The sequence below is a fragment of the Anopheles coluzzii genome, chromosome X, assembly GCF_943734685.1.
Source record: "Anopheles coluzzii chromosome X, AcolN3, whole genome shotgun sequence".
Classification (NCBI taxonomy): Eukaryota; Metazoa; Arthropoda; class Insecta; order Diptera; family Culicidae; genus Anopheles; species Anopheles coluzzii.
The window spans coordinates 4824144-4848498 of record NC_064669.1 but is presented as its reverse complement, the minus strand read 5'-3'; the positions used below and the strand labels follow the sequence as shown (position 1 = coordinate 4848498).

At 46.8% G+C, this 24355-nt stretch overlaps 3 protein-coding genes across 25 annotated transcripts in view; 1 reads left to right on the top strand and 2 right to left on the bottom strand.

Annotated features, from left to right (window-relative positions):
- Positions 1–24355, bottom strand: part of LOC120959623 (serine protease HTRA2, mitochondrial) — a 377171-nt gene that overhangs the window by 23421 nt on the left and 329395 nt on the right. The window lies entirely within an intron of this gene.
- LOC120957074 (oligopeptidase A) overlaps positions 1–24355 on the bottom strand; it is a 302182-nt gene that overhangs the window by 72141 nt on the left and 205686 nt on the right. The gene's annotated exons all lie outside the window — the stretch shown is intronic.
- The window catches only part of LOC120947683 (disks large 1 tumor suppressor protein), a 53841-nt gene that overhangs the window by 28104 nt on the left and 1382 nt on the right, over positions 1–24355 (top strand). For 12 of the 22 annotated variants that reach the window (XM_040367087.2, XM_040365403.2, XM_040364513.2 and 9 more), the window contains 14 exons: positions 12875–12907; positions 13062–13337; positions 13418–14025; positions 14108–14183; positions 16857–16994; positions 17074–17222; positions 17295–17583; positions 17716–17818; positions 18310–18354; positions 18890–18931; positions 21784–21867; positions 23631–23777; positions 23860–24142; positions 24228–24319. In XM_040367087.2, coding sequence (XP_040223021.2) covers positions 12875–12907; positions 13062–13337; positions 13418–14025; positions 14108–14183; positions 16857–16994; positions 17074–17222; positions 17295–17583; positions 17716–17818; positions 18310–18354; positions 18890–18931; positions 21784–21867; positions 23631–23777; positions 23860–24142; positions 24228–24319 — 2365 coding nt within the window. Of the gene's footprint in view, positions 1–10685; positions 12259–12874; positions 12908–13061; positions 13338–13417; positions 14026–14107; positions 14184–16856; positions 16995–17073; positions 17223–17294; positions 17584–17715; positions 17819–18309; positions 18355–18889; positions 18932–21783; positions 21868–23630; positions 23778–23859; positions 24143–24227; positions 24320–24355 lie in introns of those variants that run through there. The other 10 variants (XM_040370425.2, XM_049609649.1, XM_049609652.1 and 7 more) reach the window with 10 other exon arrangements.

Genomic DNA, 24355 nt, shown 5'->3' with positions numbered 1-24355 from the left:
AATCCATCTCGATGGCTTGTGGGTCAAGCGTCGGGCGGCCGTGTCCAGCAGTTGAGGGTTGAGGTCTGGGCTGGGGACGCGATTCGCTTCATGGCGGGTTCTCTATTTGCGCACAGCATTCCATTACGGAACGGATGTCATGCTGAAACCTGACGGTGAATAGCGGGGTAGCGGAATGAATCGATTGAATGCATGCTTTCGGTTGGGAATGGAGCTACACACGGGAATGCGACTACAAAAGGGTGATGCTGTCTATGGTGCCATCTTCTTGCGGAAGCGGCACTCTGAGCACTTCCATTCCGAGCGATGGTTTGCCTTTCGGACTGCCAATTTGATAGGAAATTGGACATTGATCTTTAGAAAGCATTGTGGAATGCGGGAGCCTAGGAACTCTAGAGTACGCCTATGCTTTGTGGGACCATTCCTTGCTGGTGAAATGGGTCCACCCCCCAGACAAGGACTGGTAGCGGACAATGAAAGCCCGAACACCAACTGTGCCTGTACTTCATTCACACCTCTCTGCCCATCAACATCTCCAATTCGGAGCTGGAATGTCTGTTGAGAAATGTCTGAGATATATCGATGTCATCGATGCACAACAAACAAACGCCTTTGCTGCTCCCGTTCGGCGGCCTATAGCACTCCCTCTCTCTCTCTCTCTCTGTCTCTCCACCACGGGATAATGTATTCGTTATTTGCCCTCTGGGCATCTGCAATCAATTAGCGGTGTCCAGCGAAGAACAAACAGGCAGCAGCGTAGCGTCGTCTGCGCGACCCAGCGTATCCTTCAAACCGGACAATCCTGCTCGTTAGCATCCACACATACAAGCACATAATGTTTTACATGACCTGCCTTAAGCACATGCGTATTGTGTGTTGTTCACGCGCGCTCTCCACTGCCTCAAGGCCAACGCCGATGACAGGTAGCGCAAAGCAAAGAGGATCGGATCGGTGTACCGAACAAAATTAAAAAAAAAAAAAAAACGGTTTGCCTTGACTGCACCGAGTGTTTGCGGCAAGAGTCTGGAGACCTGTGCCTAGGTGATTTGAGCCCGTATCGAGCTCGAAATTCTGAGTCAAGTGTAGCGCGTGAAACTCTTTCGCTCTCTCCCTCTCTTTCTCTTTCTCTGTCTCTCTCAGCTCGTCGGATACGCTAATGAGACGTAATTTTAAACCCTCGGAAAGGTAGCTTGGCTGGCGAGTGTGGTGCGGGATCGCTTTTTATGACAACCCGATCGTAAATCTGGATGCGTCTGGGCACCAGACGGCGGAACAGCGTCGTTAATGGCGCAATCTGCCATTGCGCTCAAAATGTTAAATTACAAATTACCATTTTACTGCTCCATCCCGATTGCGGTAGGAGAAGCTTCAGTGAGGTTTGGGAGGTTTGATTTATTTATTTATTTTTTTGCTCCGACCATTCGATGGCCAATAATCAATCGCTTGGGTGTGTGTGTGTGTGTCGTTAACGTAATCGCCACCCTTTTCTCGCGCTGACATTGGCCACGTGTGCCGGTGTGTATGTGTGGACTGGTTGTTGTGGCTGGAAATGTGTGAAACGTGACTCTTTCAACACACCCCGGCCGGTCCGTGTTGGTTTGGGCAAAAGGGGGCAGTCAAAATTATCACCACGCATTGCTGCTCGCTGCCGGCTTTGCCCTTCGCGATCGTCTGCAATGGGGGTTTTGCGCTTATCGCACGTAGGAAGGGCGTGCCGGTGGCCTGGCGTGCCCCGGTATATTATGATTTAAATTTAAACACCCGAAAACCCGCACAGCGCAAAGCAGGAGGAAGAAAGGGAAAGGTTAAATTCTGTGCAGCAGGTTGCGCTTGAATTGGTTCACTTTTGCTGTGTATGTGTGTGTGTGGCTGTGTGTGTGTGCGCGCGCGATATTTTTGCATTCACAAACCAGTTCTAATGGTGCGGGGCGAACCGGGAACCGGTAAACGGTCATTTCAAACCATCCCGGTACGCGATGGGTCCCTCGGGAGTTTGAAGCGAGAGAGAAAGATGGCGGAGTCGGTTCATCGCAGTCACTCGTTCCATTTCGCTCCTGCTGATTGCTTTCGTTTCGAGGGGGCTTAAAGTGCACTATGGGCTTTGCTGTGGTCTAAAAAGCAGCTAATAATAATTATTTTTTTCTCAGCCATTTTGAAACGTCTCGGAAACAAACACATCGAAATGATCAGCTCACTTTGGCTAGTAGAAATATTTGATGGGCTTTAAGATTTATGCGATATCTGCGATGCAACTGTCTCAATGACAACTGTTGGTCTGGATGATCGGACGGATAGTATGACTTCATCATTTTCCGCTACTAAATTTGTCATCTTACGCACCCGGACGGAATGGGAGAAATTAAAAAAAAAAAACCGAAATCCCACGCGTTTTTTTTTAACTGTTTCCTCATCCGCCCCCAAACCGCAGCATGTTTATCCGGCTGCCGATTTAATTCCCCAAAACACACAAAATAGATACGTGCTCGATGGAAGGTTTGGGTTTTTTTCCCTGTTTTTTTTTTCTATTCCATCGAAGAAATTCACCTCTGATGTCATGTTTGGTGCTGTGCGGCCAAATGTTCGCCACCGCGATGCGCGAACTTAGTAAAACGATGCGCAACTAAACACCCCTCCTGCTCCTCCTCGTCCTTGCGTTTCCTGGCATGCGTTTCCGGTGCGCATTAACAATTTGAATTAACGCTGACAAATAAGCTGGAATGCCTGCCACTCGTTCTCTCTCTCTCTCTCCTTCTTAGATTTAGAGTTTTTTTGTGTTGTAAAAAATACAACTGCATTGCAAAAACGCACACACACACACACACACATACACACACGCAGCAAGTACGATCGGTGCAAATCAGTACCGGCGGGTCAGTTCGAATGTTCGGCGTTCGATAAAAATAAATCTATTCCAAACGCCCGGTTTGGCCGTGTGCGCTCCCGGACAGGCCGCACATCGCATGCGTCAAAATACGCGCGCCGGCTTAGCCCGAGGGGTAGGACAGCGGCACCCGAAATGGAAACGGACAGTGTGTCTCACTCGCTCGCCCGTTCGCTTTCTCGCTTTATGTTTTTTTTTTTTTGTGTTCCAAACGGGGTGCGTGCATGTGTGTGTGCGTGTGTGCCTTTGCCGCCCATAGTTCGCGCTGGGCCGGTGTCGCGCGTTCGTCGTGTCAGTTGGCTGCACTCCGGCATTGCTGTATGAAGCATCGGCGAGCGAGCGAGCGAGCGCGCGCGGCCTCCGACATTTGCAAACCCTCGTACGGTTGCGCCTTTTGTTTTGCGGGCGCGTTTGTTCTATTGTTTTCTCCCTCGCCTCGGGTTTATTCCAGCAAATAGTCCGCGCGGCCCTTTTTCGTGAATCGTGACGTGCGTGTGTGCATTAGTTTCGGCGCGCGCGAGCGCCTGTGTTTTTGCGTGTGTGTGTGTGTGTCGTGTTTGTGTACGTGTACGTGTCATTGAGAAATTTTAATTTCCAAATCTAACCAAGCAAACCAAAAAAAAAAACCAAAGCGCATCATCCAACTTTTTGAGGGCCGGAATAGGGACGGTGTGTGTGTGTAGCCGGGGGAAGGGAGCGGAATGACTTGTGTCAAAAAAGAAAGAAGAAAAAAACGGTGTCAAATCGGTCTCCAATACTCGTGCGGTGTCGAATCTGTGTGTCTGTGCGTCGCTTTTATGTGCTCTCTCTCTCTCCCTCTCTCCCTCTCTCCTCGTCTCGATCGCTTCATTTCATTTGTTTGCTGGAAGTTTCTTTTTTGATTCGAAAACTGTTTCACTACATGTCATTGATTGACCCACACACAAACACACACACACACACACAGTCACAACAGGTTGGTGCGGGTGCGGGTGGTACGCCCTGGGTCACTGTGTGTGTGTGTGCGCCCGCGCGCGTGTGTGTGTGTGTAACGATCTTCGTTTGTGTTTTTTTGGGTTCCCTGTCACTGGTCTTTTTTTATTATTATTTTGTAACGAATGATCATTCTGATTTCTGCGAAGTCAAGGGTATTGTTTTTGTTCCGGCCTTACAAGCGGATGGATTAAAATCGTTTAATTGTGTGTGTGTATGTATGTGTGTGTGTGTGCGAGTGTGTACGTGTCCCGTTAGCGTTTTAGATGAATGATGTGCGAGAAGGAAGAAAGAGAGAGAAAGAGAGAGAGCGAGAGAGCAATAATGCATCCCGACTTTCCGGGGCGTGTGTATGAGTGTGTGTGTGTGCTCGCTGGTGTGTGTCGGTATGGGAGGAAAAGGTGTGGGCAAAGCAAACAGGCCAAAGGGTCTCCTCCCAAGCAAAGCCGCAAAAGCGAAAGAAGAGGAAGAGGAGGAAGCAGCCGCAACAAAAAAAAAAAAGAATTGAAACTGTCGCGGGCGCGCGCGCGCGCCCTCACACACCCAACCACAAATCAACTCCCCACCAATACAACAGTCCAGCAACCAAGCAAAAGCAAGTTACGAAAGAAAATTCGTCCACAACAACAACAACAACAGCAGCAACAGCGCGTGCACAGTGTCTGTACTGTCACACCACCATTATCAACTGAAACGGCGTGTGTGTGCGTGTGCGTGTGCGTGTGTGTGTGTGTGCAAACATATTTTTTTCTGACTCGTGCTTGCGACCCTTTTAGAAAAGGGCCCCGTTGTTTGCACCGCCATTCCAGCGCATTCTTTCTCTTGTTTCTCGCCTTTCTAACCCGTGCGCACACACACACACGCACAGATAGGCTGTGCGACTGCGTTGCACACTCACACAGCTGCACGCGGGTCCCGTTTCGTGAAAGGGAATGACGATGATGATGATGATGATGATGATGACGGTGGGAAGAAATTTGCCTCGGGTGAGTTCTCCCGAGCCCAGGCGGCGCGCGCCTGTGCATATTCGAGCAGCTGTGGCGTGCGGCATTCGAGCAGCTCGTGAAGGGGCCAAACCGACCAAAATTGGGCGTTTTTCTTTATAAAACGGACACAGTGGCAGGTCCCAGTTTGCGGCGAATCGTTTTTCTTTTGCTGCCACTGAAAATTAGACCGAGCATTTTGAAGCCTGCATTTCGGCCTCTTTTTTTTTTTGCAAACATTCCCTCACTATGATGCTGTGTGGGTGAGGGGTTCGTGGTAAAATTAAGCCGAAATGGTGACAAAAATCTTAAGTCACCAAAAATGAGTGTCGGCGCACGCGCGACCGCCGCTCTGCTCTTGCCTTTCCTTGCCAAAAAACCTTGCCTTGCTGTATGTAGCTTGAAAAGAAAAGCAATGCGAAATACACGCACACACACGGAGTGGAGAAAAACGCACGCATTACAAGAGCAAAAAAAACTGCTCGAAAACGCACAGTCACACATATGGCACGCATCTGGCTGGAAAGGAATGCGTCATCAAACGTTGCAATGGGTACAGTTGTGTGCGCATCGCCCTGAGTGTATGTGTATGTGTGTGTGTGAAGAAGTCACTCGAACGGTTTTTGGTTACACCACCGTGCATACACACACACACACACACCACGGTGAATGCCGTGGAATGCGGGGCAGAAAAGACAGTGCTAGAGCGCGAGCGTCACTTTCATTCTCTCTCTCTCTGTCTCTCCCGCCGCCGTTACCGTTCAATTCCACCGCAGAACGGGGTCCCCGGGTTTCTTCATTCAACCTTCTTCAGTGGGATGGTGAAAATGTGGAGGAAGGGGGGGGGGGAGATGGAGAAGAGGTCGCTTTTCTCGGTCGATGCGTTGGAAATTTGGCTGCGGCGGGAGTGGGTTTAAACACAAAAGCATTTAAACAATGGTAGCGGCAGGGGTTGGGGGGGGGGGGGGGGTACTGACACCCCGAATCGAGCGTCATTCATGGACACACGGTGAAGGTTTCGTCGTGTGTATATGTGTGTGTGTGTGTATCTATGGGGAAAACAGAGTGAGGTGTGCAACGTGCCACAACACACAACTGTCGTGCGGCTTTCCGCGCACCTTGCTGGCCAGCACACTGCTTAGCTCCCCCCTCCACCCCCTCGAAGACGACCACTTACCGTTGGGAGTGGGGTGCATAGCTGAAAGGTGCATGAGTGTGCGTGTGCGTGTCGACACATGCGTTCCGGCTTTATCTTTCTAACCTCTCGCGATCCCAAACCCATCCGTACGCCTTTTTTTTTTTTTTTAGAGGGACAGAATGCCAAGCCCTCGGCTAGACTCGGTGGCCGGAAATGGTTTCCGAGACACGCCAAACGTGGCTGGCAAGTGTGGCAATCACAATAGAAAACATTTAGCAATGCCTTTTGATGTTTGCTGTTGCAATTATTTCAAAGTTTCAAAGACCAACGCTAGTTTTTTGTTTCGCTTCATCAAACGGCCAGATCAAAGCCGGGTTTGTTTGGCTAGAGAGAAAGGTCGTCATAAAAGTCAAGAATAGACTGTGACATCCTGCCTGGACTGGTAGCTCTCCGGCAGCAGGGCAAGTTCTCGTGCTGAGTTCATTCATATTCTGATAAAAAAACGGATTCAATCAGTGAAATTTCAGTTCGTACGAGATAATGCTCTTAAACGAAGACGGCAAAATGCCTTGTTGTCACCGTTTTTTTTTTTTAGCTTATTTGTTTTGGCACTGCATCCAGGCACTGTCAAACTAGGTGCGTCAGCAGCGGCAAACGTCATATTTATTTTTTATTATATTAGACACTTTCACTATGAAAAAGAGCACGAACACGATTGTACTTTTTCTTCAAGGCAGTGAGAGCGAAATTAACACTTCGTTGTTATTGTTGTTGTTGTGGTTATATTATCAAACATTATCTTTTGCTGGGACACTTGATTGAGTCGTGAATGAGTCAGGGATTGAACACATAATCCAAGTACCGGGAACAGTGTAACTTGAGCCCGCGAATGTGACACATTTTCTAGAGCAAAAGTGGGTGTGAAAGATCGACGCAACTATGACGTCATCATTGATGTATGTCCTACCGGCCCTGGGTAACGCTATTAGTCAGACGAAGTGTATTCAGCGAAACAAAAAACCACTGTGCATAAGGCTTTTGATGGGGCAACGCTTAATTCCCAACCGCAGTGTCCTTTTTATTAGACACTAAGCGCTCTAGGCTGGGCCCAGTCCCGGTAGTACAATCGGTAAGTCGTGCGCGACCCATCGACACGCCCGTCATGGTAGCAGTTCTCGTACGGGGCCTCTCCGAGTCTCTTATTACGCTTGCGCAGCACTTCTTCGTTGGGATCCAGATAAGATAATATCAACAGATAGTGGTAGAACAAAAGGAAGAAGAAGAAGAAGAAGAAGATATTATTCTGTATTCTATCCAATATCATCCTAATAAGTGAAGACACAAACCCATCAAGAAGGATTGTTTCCAGTTCCCCAGTATTGATCGATAAGGATCAAGGAAAAAGTTACAAGGTTTCTTCTCGCTTTTGATCCACCGAGGACCGCCTTCTCAAAGGTAGTAGCGAACAACAAAGCATGCTCCGTGTTGTGCACTTCACTTACGCATAAGCCAACCCCTCCCCCTGGGTGGAAAAAAAAATCAAACCTAGTGGATCACCCTTGAAAGAAGAAGCGGGCTGTCACCCCTTGATCCTTGCAGCGCATCACATCCCAAGCTCATTCAATTTAATCAATCTTCTTAAAACGGTTCCCCCATCCCGATACGAAAGGATCGATCCGTTTTTTTTGGTTTCTTTCCTCTATTTGCAATGCTCTGTCGTCTACAAAACCATGCAACCATGGTCGTGCTGAAAGCGTGTCAAGGGTAGTGTTTGTAGAGATAGAGAGAGAGAGAGAGAGAGAGAGAGAGAGAGAGAGAGAGAGAGAGAGAGAGAGAGAGAGAGAGAAAACGGAGTGGAAAACAAGACGCTAAAGCTTTTAGCTTTTTCCTAGAGATTTTATCCCTAAACAAGTCGTGTGTTATCGTGTTTTGCCTCTATACTCTATCAATCCTCTTGCGTGTGTGTGTGTGTTTATGTGAAGCTTGTACAACGTAATCAACCGAATCAACGATCAACCGGCCAAGTTCTATCAAACAAATCAATCAACCCGTGCAAAATCCGATTCTCGACCTTGTCGACGGACATTGGAGCAAAAAAAAAAAAGCAGAACAAACACACATACACACACACACACAGACTCGCGAATGTAAATCGAAACCTTTAAGCAGCATTCCAAGGTTATTGCAGAAAAGGGGCAAAGCGGTGTGTAACTGATTCGATTACAAAGAGGCATCTAAATTTAGTTTCTCGAACTAACAAAGTCGCACAAGTGTTTTAGTTTTTATTGTTTCAAGCGTATTTATCAGCAAAAAAGCTTCGGAAATGCTTCTTCGGCATAGAGAGAGAGAGCGAGAGGGAGTTCGAGAATTGAACCCATTGCTTCGCAGTGGTGAAGAGGAGTCGCGCATTTGCAGTGAGGGATAACGGCAGCCGTACGTTATCGTTCGGTTAGGAGCGGGTAAAATGCTTCACCGGGTATCGTAAGGCATGAACAATTCAAAGTAGAACTAATATTTTGTTCCACAATTGTGCTTGTATCTCTAAAGCATGTCACTGTTATACTTTTGAGAGGTAAAACAGATGATAAAGAATCATAAATTGCTATATTTTTTTTCTTTAATTTTCTGCTTTGAAGGATGGTACTGCAATTATCCAGTAATCAGCGCATTCTAACCCTTGCAATCCAGACGCAAACAACGTCAAACAAGGCAAACAAAACGATTGGTATGGAACGGTATCCGAGTCGTGTCGGGGATTGGGATTTTGTGCACGTACAGCAACACAATTTTGTTTTCGAAGCAAAAGCGAAACCTCGCAAAGCGAATGCAATGGTTCTTTTTTTGTTTTGCTTCTAGCATTAAAAACGTTGCTCATATGGGATATTATTTTTAGCAACATCTTGCCGCTCGGCACGCACAGAATTTAATAGATGCGCGGGTGTGTGACTCAACCGCCGGGGGCCGAGGTGTCGAAAGAAGCGAACGCCACGGTGGGATGATTCACGCGGCTCCTTCTGCCGCGGTTTGCGATTATGTTTCACGCCCGCTGACTCGCGTCCCGATAAGTGGTCTCGCCGTGCCTTGCAGGAACTCCCAGTCAACGTGACGTGGAAGCAACTGCGGCGAGGAGCGAAACCAAAACAGCGAAAAAAAAAAAAATGCGAATCTGTCGAGATTAATCGAACGCATACCGATGCCCGCTACCATTGTCTCGGTTTTGTTTAGGAGTTACGGAGCGATGCGATCTCTGTGTGTGTCTGTGGCGTATCGGGATGATAGATATAGGGTGACACGGTTTGCATATTGAATGCAACTTTTGTTTCTGCCTATGCGCGTGTTTGTGGTGGCGACATTCTTCTCCCCGTGTGCACATTTCTGTGTTGTGTGCACACGGAACCAGCATCTCAATCACGAGGAGGCAGAAGGGGAAGGGATGGGGGAGGAATGGGGCCATAGCATTGAATCAGAAATGACGCCGATTAAAATCATTCGCGACGGTTCCATTTTAACCCGTTTGGCTGTCTCGCGCTGGGGGGTTATCAAGTTCGAGCGGAAGCAAAATTGTCTCGCAGCTTCATCTAAGGGCGGTAAACACGTGTTTTTGCAAGAGAAAGAGAGAGAGAGAGAGGGAGAGAGAGGGAAAGAAAGAATAAGAAGAAAAAGCTAATTTGATTACAGAAATCGATTTGCGAATCTTTTGACTCGGCTGCAAAACAAGCAAGCAGTCCTAAATCAACCCCAAAAGCACGAGTTGGGCCTCACAAAGGGGACATCCATGAATAACGTAACAAGGGAAAAAGGTGTTTTTTTTTTAATTCCAGACAGCTTCCCTTTTTCCATATTGCATCTCATGCGCGCAATACAGTGAAATGCGGGAATGCACCTCGTCCATGAATTACGTAACGAATTTTTTTTCTTGCAATTTATAGCCTAACAATAAGCACAAACAATCTGATGTCGGTTTTTTTTTTGCCCCGATCGTTTTTCTCCGCCTCTTTTCATTTGACCTTGGCGATTTGTTGTTCCCCGTTGGTTTGTGTTTGTTGGCCGAAATTTAACCATTTACAACCGACTTGAGCCTGAAACAGTTTAATTACATGCCCTACATCATCACCTCATCCGCCCCCTCCCCCCTCTCTAAACATCCTTAATCCCCCTCTCCCTGCCCTACCCTCTCCCAAACTCAAATGGATTGTGCATTTGTTTTTCTGGCGTGTGTGTGTGTTTGTGTGACTGCGTGCGTGCGTGCTGTTTTGCTGTTTTCCTTTTACTGTTGCTGCTGACGTTTTGTCCCTCTGCCCCAGCTGCCTGCTGTGCCCCCCCCCCATCCTCTCTCTCTCTCGATGGGTTGCGCAATTCGGTGCGACAAATTTCTTTTGTTTTCGGTTTGGCCCCAAAATCCCCCTCTGCCTGGCTGCCGGTGGTGTTTTAACCATCGTTGTTGTTGCCCATATGTCCATCAAACCCACAACCACAACCCCGATTGTGTATCGCCAAAATTTAATTTAAATTTCTCTCTCTCTCTCTCTCTCTTTTTTCTTTTTTTTTCTTTCTATCTCGGCCCTTACGTTGTTATCTGTGCGACTCGTTGCAATTATTTTCTTTACACCCCGGCTACTCTCCCACACTCGCCAACGCTACTACCTTTTATTGCTGTTATTTCCCAACATCTTTTGCACATTTTTAGGTTACTATCGTTTGAGCGAATAGTTAAATGTACCCGCGGTCGAGCTTGTTAGGGATAGAAACAAAAAAAAAAAAAAATGAGGAGGATATAAAGCGGGAAGAGCCGAAGGAAAATTCCCGTGTCCTTGTCCAGCAGAGTAGATAAGCGACGATGTTTTTTTCATTACGCCCGACGTCAGACGTCAGAAGCGAAGCGCAAACGGATGGAAAGCACACTTGATGGTGCTTTGAACGGGTTGTTTTATGTGTGTGTGCGATTTGAAGTATCTCTGTTTTATTTTTCACGCGCTCGAAAAGCCAAGCGTTTTCAAGGAGCCGTTTTTTCCACCACTAGCTCTCGCCAGCAGGCTTTTATTTTAATTTCTTCCGTTCCTTTTGCTTTTTGCTTTTTTTTTGCATTCGGCGCTCGCTCGCTGTCCTTCAATCGTCCTCCAGCGCGAGGCAGCGTAATCCTAACCATAGAAAGGCGATAGAGAACGAGAAAGAGAGAGAGAGAGGAACATCGACTATCCGATGTTCGTTCGCTTATGGGATAAAGCACGTCACTCAAGAAGAAAGGAAAGGAATCCTCCTTACCCTTCAATACCGATAACACGGGGGAATGGATGGGCGGAAGGCAGGGGCGTAATGAAGAGATGCTTTTTGTTTAGTTCCGTCGAAAGAAGATAATACAAAAGCCCCTTCTACTTTCCTTCCGTTTTTTTCTTCCTGAAATTGTCTATTGTTATTATCGAGCAATAGGTTTCCGCCAGCGCCCACACACAAACAATTCTCTCAAGTATGATGCGCTGATGGATAATAGAAAAATCCCGTTTAAAAATTGTTTGTGCTGTTATAGTGTGAAAAGCTAAAACGAAAAAAAAAAAATCACATTTCACTTTATATTGTTTTTTTTGTTCACAAAATCTAGGTGTGTGTGTGTGTGAGTTTATTTATATGTTACTTGTGTGAGTGTGTATGTGTTTGTGCAAAAGAGTATGCGCGTGCAGTGCAAAACGATGAAGTGAAATAAAGTTGTTGAATATTAAAAAAAAAAAAAACAAAATCAAGCGTACAAAACTAAATTTTTGTATTTGTCGACTTTCTCCTCAAAACATATTATAAAAAAAGTCCTCGTAGCTTTACGGCAAACGTGAAGGAGTAGCATTTTCCGCACCTCCTTTCTAAGTGGCGGCTATTTATTTATTCTACCCTTTAAATGTGTTGCTAACGTGTGTGAAAGACTGCTCGCGGTGGGGGACGACCGGCACTAGTCGATTGGTGTAATAGTAGAAAATATAAAACAAAGAAGAAGACAACATTACACCAACATATTCAACAAACTCACAAGAAAAAAGCAAACTGAATTCAAAAAAAAAAAAACATAAGTGACTGAGAGAAACAAACAAAACAATAACACAAACAAGATAATAAAAAAAAGAAAAGAAAGGCAGAGAGAGAGAGAGAGAGAGTAAGAGGAAGTAAATAATCAAAGGACAAAACAAAGAAACAAAAAAAGTATGACCACAAGGAAAAAGAAACGTCAGCAGGACGGCGGCGGAGGCGCAGGTGGTGGGGGATTCCTCAAGAAGGTTTCCTCCTTGTTCAGCCTGGACACGGTACAGTACACAGTAGTTGCTAGCGCAAGTAGTTTTGTAATTCGTTGTAGTTTGCTGTCGTTTCTATACATACGTATATGTGTGTGTGTGTGTTAACGTTTATCAGTTTCATTCACAAGTTGCTTGGCGTGTTAGTGTTGTAACAATTTAAAAATTTTACTTCAAAAAAAAAAAAAAACGATCCCCATTCCCTATCAAAAATAATTTTCAATTGAAAATTATTCTCTACGACAGAAACACATGACAAATTTATTGATTATCTTTTAATCTCTCTTAAAAAACCGTTTTATTTAACTCCCCACGAGCGTTCGAGTAATGTCCTGCGACCAGAATGCTTAAAAAATACTTTTGTCCCACGGGTTGCATACATTTAGGGGCCTTACGTTACTCAAAAAGAAAACAAACGCCTGCATGTATGCAATCTTTAGATAGGGACAAATTGGTTTTGCGGCAAACTAAAACAAACTAACACCGAGCGAAGGGATTGCAAATAACCTACCCTAACACTTGCCGCCGTGCATCATCCCGCACCAGCTTGAACTGACGAATGTTTTTTCTTCTTCTTCTTCTTTTCCGTGTGTGTGTGTGTTTGTGTGCGCTCATTCTCGCAACCCAGGTTCCCACATCGAATGCAAATGACACCAAACAGGTAAGCTCGTTCGTTTACAACAGGTCGCTTTGCCGCAAAAAGCTGAGCGTTACGCAAGCGTTACGCCACTGGTTACATCCACAACACCTCACTAACGCACCGTTTCTCCCCGTCCGGGCGCGCTGTTTTTTTTTTCTTTCCTCCTTTCCTGCAGCTGAATGGCGATTCACCGTGGGAGTACGACGAGATCACGCTGATCCGTGGCTCGACCGGGCTCGGCTTCTCGATCGCGGGCGGCACCGACAACCCGCACATCAATCTCGATGCGTCGATCTACATCACCAAGGTGATACCGGGCGGTGCGGCCCACGTCGACGGCCGGCTGCAGGTGAACGACTGCATCGTGGCGGTGAACGAGGTGCGCGTGGTGAACGTTACGCACGGCGAAGCGGTCGATGCGCTCAAGCAGGCGGGCGATCGTGTAACGCTGGTAAGTGGCGGGGCTGTTCTCACCAAAAAAAAAAAAACATACACTTAATAACACACACACACACACACACTCTTCCACAGCACATCCGACGCAAGCGGCCACCGGCCCAGGCCCCGAAGCTGGAGGAGATCGAGCTGCTGAAGGGCAGCAAGGGGCTCGGCTTCTCGATTGCGGGCGGCATCGGCAACCAGCACATCCCGGGCGACAACGGCATTTACGTGACGAAGATCATGGAGGGCGGGGCGGCCCACATCGACGGGCGGCTCGCGGTCGGCGACAAGCTGATCGCGGTCCGGACGCCCGACGGCGGAGAGCGCAATCTCGAGAACGTGGTGCACGAGGAGGCGGTCGCGACGCTCAAGGCGATCACCAACCGGGCGACGCTGATCGTGCAGAAGACGAACATACTGCAGGCGCTCGCCAACTCGATCAGCAACCTGAACTCGCTGTCGACGAACGCGATGAACAGTGTCGGCGTCAGCATGGTCGACCATGCGTCGCCGGATGCTGGTGGCGGCGGTGGCGAGGCCGGCGGAGGCGATACCGAGATGGTGGCGTCGACGGCCCGCTCCCATTCGCCGGCGTTCGGGCTGGAGAACAGCTCGTCCCGGTACGCGTCGTCGAACGTGCTGGAGACGGGCATGCCGATCGGGACGCCGCGCGCCGTCAGCAGCGAGGACATTACGCGGTAAGCGGAGGCGGGCAGAGAGCGCCATGTGTGGTTCGCCAGCTTCGGTACTGAATTTGCTTCCTTTTTCTTTGCGTTTTAGGGTGCCGCGCACGATCGTCATTCGCAAGGGAGCGTCCGGGCTTGGTTTCAACATCGTCGGCGGCGAGGATGGACAGGTACGGGTCAGATGTAGCGACGGGTTTTAGGGAAACGATAGTTCATCCTACTCGAAAGTAACGATCGCTTGGGACGAATGACATTTTTTTTAATAAGGGTCATGATGTGTCAGATTGTAAGGCGCGTCTTTAATTTGAAAAATTACACACCTACTGTAGGCCTATCTGTTAGACCTACAGTATCTGACACATCTTAGATCTTAGGTATCTAGATCTGTATCGGTCATACTGTTAGGCTTATCTACCCTTCTGAGCTAGTCAAGTTTGGCACGTTAATACTAGTGATGCGTGTTGCTTTTCCGAACCTGCCAGGTGCGCGATTCGATTCGAAAAAGAACGTCAGTCGTTCTCTTCTCTTTGTGTCTAGTATGTATCTTTGTTCTTTGCGCCTGGAGTACTCTCTCAGTCACAAGGATCGCCAAAATTTAAAGAGATAATTTGACGCTGCTAGTAAATTCAATGAAAAAAATGCACCACTGTTGCCTATCTTCCTATCTTATTAGTATTAGTGCGTCATTTGGGATGGATTGTAGATGGATTGCTGTGTGTTGGATGCTAAACCGTTTCCTTGTGCCTTAGATCTTCTTCGTAAAGCTTAATGATTGTGGTGCATGATGCATTGAACCTTCCACAATAATGCTGGTTTAGAACATGGTGTATCAGCCCGTAGAACAACGCTATTTGTATGGACAATTACAGTGCATTTTTTCGGTCATTTAGATGCTCCGGCACTATAAAGCAGGGGCGGATTTAACGGTACGTGGACTTGAGCGGCCGCGGGGTGCCCCGTGGATGGTAATTCCAGCATAGTAGTAATTCCAGTTATTCCAACAGTGTGTACAGTAGTCTCATCGAGAACTTTACGAGAACTTTTGTCCCAATAGAGGCCCCACGGACAAAGAGGCTTCATGCTTCGTGTTTGGTACTTGGTGTCTAAAAAGGATCTAGAGCTAGCCCTGATATTTATTAATATATCATTTCATACACTTAAAAAAACGATAAAGTATAATTATTCGTTGTCAGGCAGTGTCTTAGATCGTCATCAGGAAGTTTGTGATCTAGGTACTGTACTCTAGTTTAAATTTCAGTTTACGTGTTGACAACACTGTGAACAATGCATACAAGATGCTAGGTTTTATCTTTCGACAATTCCGATAATGTCGTCATGTCTTAAGTCTTATGTCGTTGTTTTCTTGTCTTGTGCGCTGGTGGGTGAAGTCTTTGGTTCGCGAATAGCACTACGATGATTAACACAATAGATGCAATACAACGGAAGTTTATAAGTAATTGCACTAAGGCCTGCTACACGCTCATCCAATGGTGTCATTAAACTCCCAAACGCTTTATTGTTGTCATTTGTTGTCTTAGAAAAAAAGAGCTGACTTGTGCGGACCATTTCTTCGGAAAAAGGAGGCATTAATTGCGATATATGGGGACCGCTCTTTCATGCCACTCAATTAGAATTGAATCACATGAATCTTCAGCGATGAGTGAATCGAATCTCGAATCGAATCTCGAATCGAATATCCAAATATCCATGAATCTCCAAAAATCTCTAAAGATTCATAAATCTCCAACAATTCATGAAACTCAAGAGATACATGACTCCTAAAAGAATCATCACTCTCCAGGAATTCACGAATATTTAGAAATGTATGATTTTCAAAACATTGAAGTTACACGGTCCCATGGTACAGTGTAGTGATGTACTCTCCAGAGCGCACCCACGATTCCGATCCGACTCCGATTATTATTAGTAAGATTCCGACTACAGCAAAATGGAACTACTAGATCCGGAGCAGGTTGGAGTCGTTCGGAGTCGTTCGAAGTCGGAGTCGTCCGGAGGCACTTCGTATATAGGCCTTTGTTTCGAAGGCCGATTCCGGACGACTCCAACTCCGAACGACTCCGGACGACTCCGGACGACTCCGGACGCCAACTCCGAATGACTCCGGGGAGCTCTGAGCAACTCCGGACGACTCCGCACGACTCCGAACGACTCCGGACGACTCCGGATAATGCAGGGCGGATCTGCCTTCCGGAGTCGAATCCGAATTTATCGGAGTCGGATCGGAGTCGACTCCGGATTTTTGCTAATTTTACCCATCACTAGTACAGCGGATAACTTGCACGACTTAACAATATGCTCGTCGTGGGTTCATGCCTTCAAGGGATGCAGCAAGACAAACGATCCGCCTGTTTGCCAATCGAGGTTCCGATTCACTGAATCACTTCAAAGATTTACTCAGATTCATGACTCCTAATCAGGTTTAGCCAACACTACACGCAATGCCCTTGAACATCTTGTTGTGTATTTAGGCACCCTAAAACTACAGCCAGCGTTGCCATGGTGCAGGGCACAGGGATAGGTCGTGATACAGTTTGGAGAGATTTTCACACTTTATATTTGAATTGTTTATGATCCTCCGACGCTTTGAGCTGAAGCTAATGATTGAGTTTTCACGAAGATGCTAATGATATTTCCGTGACGTTGGTTGGAAGTTGTGTTGGAATTATCAATTGAAAACAAAAAATGTGGGAGAAAGGTTGTCCGTCCGAGTGCTTGTGTGCTTTCTACTCAATCGCCTTTCAATTAATTCTCTCTCTCTCTCTCTCTCTCTCTCTCTCTCTCTCTCTTTCTCTCTCTCTGCTTATCCTTCTTTCCTTCGACAGGGAATCTTTGTGTCGTACGTGCTGGCTGGCGGTGCGGCCGATCTCGGCGGCGAGCTAAAGCGTGGTGACCAGCTGCTGTCCGTCAATGGCATTAGCCTGGCGAATGCGTCGCACGAGGATGCCGCCCAGGCACTGAAGGTAAGCTCTCAAGCATCCTCCTTCTTTCTGTTCCACGTGCTTATCATGTTCTCCCCCCCTTCCCGAAATCAATCCACAGAACGCCGGCGGCACGGTCACGTTGGTCGTGCAGTATCGGCCGGAGGACTACAACCGGTTCGAGCAGCGCATCCAGGAGCTGAAGCAGGCGGTCGCAGCCGGTACCGGCACGCTGCTGCGTACCACCCAGAAGCGCACGCTCTACGTCCGGTAAGCATTGTTGCTAGCTGTTGGCCCTGCGTGGGCGAGTGTGGCAGGCCACTAATCGTTCCCCCTTTGCAGCGCCCTGTTCGACTACGACCCGAACCGGGACGACGGGCTGCCGACGCGCGGCCTCCAGTTCCGGCACGGCGACATACTGCACGTGACGAACGCGTCCGACGACGAATGGTGGCAGGCGCGGCGCGTGATCGGCGAGGACGAGGAGGAAAGCATCGGCATCGTGCCGTCGAAGCGGCGCTGGGAGCGCAAGCAGCGGGCCCGCGACCGCAGCGTCAAGTTCCAGGGGCATGCCGGCGCGAACAACAACAACAACAACCTGGAAAAGGTATCGCCAGCGGGCGGGGAGGAGGTGAATGTCGCCCGTGACACACGCGGTCGCACGGCGCAACACGCGGATGGCGGTGGGCAGGAAGCAGACGACTAATCGAGACCCGGGGGCGGCCTGTGCCCCTTTCTTTCTCTCTCCCTTTTCCTTGGACAGGTGTCGACGCTGGATCGCAAAAAGAAAAACTTCTCCTTCTCCCGCCGGTTCCCGTTCATGAAGAGCAAAGACGACAAGAACGAGGACGGATCGGACCAGGAGCGTAAGTTGATGACCACCCCACCAACTCTCCTCCTTCCACCATCCCCCTGGCTCCCGGGATGCTGTGTGACGATTGTGTGTTGCCACGGGCTGTTTGTTTTCTGTTTCGATGTTTTGTTTTTGCTCCCCCTCCCCCCACCCTTCCTGTAGAGTTGTATGTGTGTGCCGTACCGTACACCATCGCCCGTCTTTGCAAGCCGTCACACCCCGTCACACTTCCGTCAGGCTCGCCCGCACCGCACCCTGCAGCTCATGCGTCGCTATTTACATGTTTTTCTTTTCTTTTTCCCCCTTTTTTCTGTGTTTCGTTTTATATGTGTTCCCCCTTCGTGTTCCTTCATACTCATACTCCCGCTCAACTCCATCTATCGTGGCCGCCCGGTCAAACCATGTGTCTACCGTGTCCGTCCCCGTCGCCGTGCTCCCACCAACTCCCACCACCCATGCGCCACGTGTTTGTGTTTGTGTGCGTTTTCGATTCGCCTCGGCCAGCCAACGGCAACCTGAGCGATCCCAATCACCATGATCCCGATCAGCGTAAGTGATGTCCCAAAACAGAAACAAAAAAAAAAACCTGATCCCAATTCCCATCTCCATCCATCGTCACAATGCTCCGTTTCCCTTAACACCCCCTCCCACACCCATAGCGAGCTGTCATAAGTGTTTGGTGGTGGTGTATTGTTTCTGTTACGAGCCTATTATATTTGTGTTCCTTTTTTTTGTTTTGATCCAACGTCTTGTAGTTTCTGCTTGTGTAAAACTTGTGTACGCACGCTTTTAAAAATCTGCACACATACATATAAATATTAAAAAAAAAGAAACAAAGAACTATAAACTTTTTCGTTAGGCGACGAACCTGGTACGCGCGCTCACACACAAAAAAGCAAATAACATTACAGACTGCGCTTTGAACGGAGTTTAACCCCTCATCCCCTCCTCCACTCAAACGGTAGCTCTAATAATTCTAGGCAACACAACAACACTCCTCTGACAAAATCGCAACAAAAAAAAAATACAAAAAAACACACACCGTCTCTGAATACTCTAATCGTCATCTCCGATCCATTTCCAGCTTTCATGCTTTGCTACACACAAGAAGACGCGAACGCGGAAGGTAAGTTGTACTGGAGTTTTTTTTTGTTTGTTTGTTTGTTTGTTTTGGCTTTTGTTATCACTTTTTGTCAGCCTTTTTCTTCGTACCGTCCGATAGGGAAACGCTCGCCCGCCCGGGCTCTTGTGTTTCACCACCCTCTCCCCCAATGCGCTTCACCAGTTGTTTCTAACTATGTTCTTACCATTCGAGAGACGCTTCGAATCTTCTGCGTGTGCGCGTGTGTGTGTGTGTGTGTGTGATGTGTTGTTTTATAGTTCTAATATTTATTTATTTTTCCTTTTAATTTCGTTTTGTTTTGTTTTTCTTCGATGGTTGGGGTTTTTCTTTGCTCCGATTATTTCTCCGGTATTTATAGGCGACTATTTGAATGCCCCTTCCAATTTGATGGGTTTGCAGATGTGTTTTCTTGCCACCATCGTTTTCTTGGCTTCCGCTGCTGCTCCGCTAGATGCATTGAGCATCCAATCTAGCTCTCCGTACAGTTTATCTGTTACCCTTTTACTTTCCTATTGATTTCCGTTCTATTTTTTTTTTGTTAAATACGTGTTTTCAGTTTTGTATGTAAAGTGTTTCCAATAAGAATACGGTTGTGGTTTGATTGTGGTGATTGGTGTACTTAGGCGGTGGTCTGGCAGTCATCGAAGTGCTCTTCTTATAGACCTGTGCATGGTGCACTGCAAACACCTAAACTTTCAACTGGAAAATGATTTTAATCTTTCAAATGAATAGCCAGCTACAGTGGAAATATTGAACAAGCAATTTGCTAGTGATTCTCAATAACAATGATAAAAACCATCGCTCAATTTAATAATGAAAAATCTAACACAAATGCAGTGCATTGCATACACATAACATTTTTATACATTTTATGCCTGTAATTTTTAATTTTTAATTGATTTAGTGTTGGGTTTCATGACACTTTCGATGAGATTCATTCATATGAATCTTCAGAGATGAGTGATTCGAATCTCGAATCAACTCTTCAAACATTCATGAATCTCTAAGGGTTCATGAATCTCTAAAGATTGATGAATCTCCAAGGATTTATGATTCTCGAAAGATTTATGAATCTTTAGAGATGTGTTTTGCAAATCATGCAAAATAGTTAAGTTGGGCGATCTCACCAAACAACATCCCCAACATCTTAAACAACATCTTAAGCCCGTCGTGGCTTTAATCCGCACATTGACCTTCTTCCCGTAGCAAGGCAAACTATCCGGCTGCGTGGACTTGCCAAGAAGTCTCGAAAGCCTGTACAGGATGACATTACCATGTAGGTTGTTGTTTCAAAAAGAAGAAAATGTATGAATCTCATGAGATTCATGAATCCCTAGAGATATGAATGTTTTGAAATTCATGAATCTTTCGAGATTCATGAGTCTTTTGAGATTAATCAATCTTCAAGTGATTCAAGAATATTTAGAGATTCATGAATCTTTGCAACCGGGATTCAGATTCATTGAATCATTTCAAAGATTCATTCAAATTCATGAATCTGAATCAGATTTCCCCAAGACTAAAATGATTGTGAAGCATTCCATTAATTTGGAATCATTTTTTGTCGAAGCAATACATAGTTTACACGAAATTTTATGAAGAAAAAAAGTCAAACTACGTACACAAACTTGCAAATATCCCGATTCTAATTCTATCTACCGTAAAATGAACATATGCGTGGTAGCTTGATGTTCATGAAAGTGCGCCATGACATGCCGAACGCGACATGCGAGCGCTTGTGTCAATGTCGCCGCTAGCATAATCATATTTTTCTGGAGGTTACTGTTTTCTCTGTGTGCTGACAAATGCCACTGTTTCAGTCACCAACACTCATAACTGAAATGTTGAGTTCCAATCAGCTCACGTACACAACTGTGATGGTCAGAGGTGAGACTCAACCCGCTGGTGGACCAATCACATGCTTGGCGATATTTTTTTAGCACCCAACTCTCGGTAACTCACTTGGTCGCGACATTTTCTGTCGGTGATCATCACGATAGTCATTGAAGGTATGCGGGGCGTGCGAGTGGTCCCAAGCAACAAAATGAGCATGCGTTCTCGCTCAGATAAAACGATAGAGAGTTTTTGGAGTCGGAATTTGTCATGATTATGTCAGTGACATTTTGCGGAACTGACCACAGTAAAAAAAAGTCATAATAAAGTGACTGACCAAGCGTTGTTTGCTATAAGGTCACTAAGCAACCTCTGATCATCAGAAATGAGTACGTGACACGGACACGGATTTTGTTTTGGTCAGATTTTTTTATGACATTGACAGTCACATTGTACTGCACTGAGTGACAGGTTTTATTTGTTCGTGAGTGTCTGACGGTGCATCTTCATACAGCTCTATACGTTCGTTCGAGTCTGATGTCTTGTTCGCTTGCTGTCAGAGCGCCGCCTGAGTTGCGCTTCCTGCAAGAATACAGGGTTACTCACCTATCCTGCTATCGGTCGCATACTTTCTACTGTCTCACGACTTCACCGTGCCTGGGCCATCTCTGACTGATAGGTGGTGCTGACGAGATTTGGTCCCACTTTCAGTTTTTTTTTGGCCGTTATTTTCTTCTTCATCAGTATCTTTTCTCATCTCGCTCTTTCTCTGTCTGTCTTCTCTTGATCGCTCCTCTTTTTACTCCTTGTTTGTTCACATTTTATTTACTTTTTTCTTTCACCGATCTCTTACTTCGTTTCTTTTTTCGGTTTCTTCTTTGCGTTTCATCTCTTCTTTCCTCTTTCAATTGTGCTTCTGTCTGTCTCTTTCATTTTCTATCTCTCTTTCTCTCTCTTTCTCTTTCTCTCTCTTTTTCTTTCTGTTTCTATACACTTAATCTGTATCTCTTCTTCCTGTCCAGGTGGTGGTGAAATAATCTACCGCGTGGAATTACCTGACATGGAGCAGATAACTCTTATCTACCTGGAGAATAACTATGCTGACTGTAAGTCTGCCATGCAACGGGCACGCGTTTTCGGCCAGATTTTCTGACCGTCTCTTCCTTTTCCTGATGAGGCTGTCTTTCGCTCTCTCTCTCGCTCTCTCTCTCTCTCTCTCTCTCTCTCTCTCTCTCTCTCTCTCGTTTCTCTATCACGTTGTTTTTTTGATTCTCTCATTTCCGTTCGATTTGTGTTGTTTTGTTGTTCTTCTTCCGTTGTTTTGGTTCACTTTTCAACTTCCCTTTTCTAGAGCTGCTTCCCTTTTCGGCAGTTGAGTTTCCATTTGATTTTTTTTCTCCATTTCACCGCTCGTACTTCCCTCTTTCTTCCATTGTTCTGGTCGCCCACGTTCACCACGTTCATTTTACTGCATTTCTACCACCACTGCACTGCTCTTCTTCTCCAGCCGTTACTCCGTTCTGTTACTTTCCCGCTCTTGTTCGCTCATTTTGCTCTCATCCGTGTCACCATCCGTGTTGTTCTTGTGGCGTTTTTGCGCATCTCGCGATGCATCAGCACATGTGTTGTGTTTTTTTTTCTGTTTGTTTGTTTGTTTCTCCCCTCGCATACCCCTTCCCACCACTCAAAACCCCCTTTTTCTGCCCCTCTCCCACTCTCTCTCTCTCTCTCTCTCTCTTACTCCCCTCGGTTGGCAACGTCTCTTGTACGGTCTCTTTGCGCAAAAGGGACTGCTTTTTAGTCACAGGCCAGGAGGGTACCACCATCATCGTTTTTGCTTGCTTATAGTGTTCGAGTTGTTCTTGTTCCTGTTTCGCGTTGTTTTTATTCCCTTTTCTTTTAGTTTTTCTTCCTCTTCTCTTAGTGTGGTGGGAGTTTTCCTGTTTTGTTTTGTCCCACCACAGCAGGGATGGTACGTTGCGTCATGAGGGGGAAGGGATTGGCTTTTGGGGGTTTTTGCCAGGTAGCGGTTCCGGTGTCCGGTCGAGCTGAAAAGTTGCTACGAAAACGATACCCTTTTTGGTTCGCGCTGTTGCTTCCTGCTTCCACCCAATTGGAAACATCTTACAGCTCCGCGATCGCCCGCCGTTGTGGATGTGTGAACCGGTTTAGTGCATGTTTGTATTGTGTTTGGTTTCGGCTTTTGAGTGCATGTCTGTTGGAAGTGTGAGCAAATGTTTTCTTGGAATAGAATTTACTTCGATTAAGCGAGACGACGAACCCTGCAAATGCTTCATTATGTTCAAGTACTCGTTTTAGCTCAATTTGCCTTGCAGTAAAAGGTATATTTTTTAGTTTAAATTCATTTACAGTATTTTCATTTCAGTTTCTTGCTTCAATTTCTCGTGCTTTTTCGTTGTTTGTTAAATTTATTTTGAATTTTATGTTTAGATATTCTTCTTTTATTTTATTTTAAATATTTTACTCCAGTTATCCATCTTATTGCATGGTTCTCCGTTTTGTGGCTTTTTTTCTTCTCTCTGTTTGTTGCTGTGCTGTGTGTTTTTTTTTTTAATGAACTGCAACCTCTGCCCGGCATGATGATACGCCTCTTTTTGGTGTGCGGATGGCTTTTGCTGTTTTGTTCGTTTCAAAAATCGTTGCACTAAAGCGGTGTATGTCGTTATGTGTCTGTGTGTGCGTGTATGGCTGTGTTGTGGTGGCTGACTGTTAATTTCGAGCACCGTTTCGAGCTACGTTTTTGGGCGATCGAACCACCAGGCAAAAGCAAAAAGAAAGCCACGTTTCACCCATACAATTTCTTACGCATTGTTTCTTTCTTTCTCTCTCTCTCCCTTTACCACCCCAGCGGAGGAAAACATCCTGTCGTACGAGCCGGTGCAGCGCCTGCAGATCAGCTACACCCGCCCGGTCATCATACTGGGCCCGCTGAAGGACCGCATCAACGACGACCTGATCTCGGAGTATCCGAATAAGTTCGGCTCGTGCGTGCCGCGTAAGTGGCTTCCGATAGTGTGTGTGTACGCGTGTGTGTCAGCTAGCTGTGTAACGCCCTATGTTTCTTCCCCACTCTATAGATACAACGCGCCCGAAGCGCGACTACGAGGTGGACGGGCGGGACTACCATTTCATCGCGTCCCGCGAGCAGATGGAGAAGGACATCCAGAACCATCTGTTCATCGAGGCGGGCCAGTACAACGACAACCTGTACGGCACGTCGGTCGCGTCGGTGCGCGAGGTCGCCGAGAAGGGCAAGCACTGCATCCTGGACGTGTCGGGCAACGCGATCAAGCGGCTGCAGGTCGCCCAGCTCTACCCGATCGCCATCTTCATCAAGCCGATGTCGGTCGAATCGATCATGTACGTTCGGTGGCGCCGCGGTGGAGCGAGCCGATTCGATCACCGTGCAATCGCTAACCCTCTTTGTTTTCCCCCCCCCCCGCAGGGAGATGAACCGGCGCATGACGGAGGAGCAGGCGAAGAAAACCTACGAGCGGACGCTAAAGATGGAGCACGAGTTTGGCGAATACTTTACCGGTAAGGTTTCTACCGCCGCTGCCGCCGTGCTGCGGC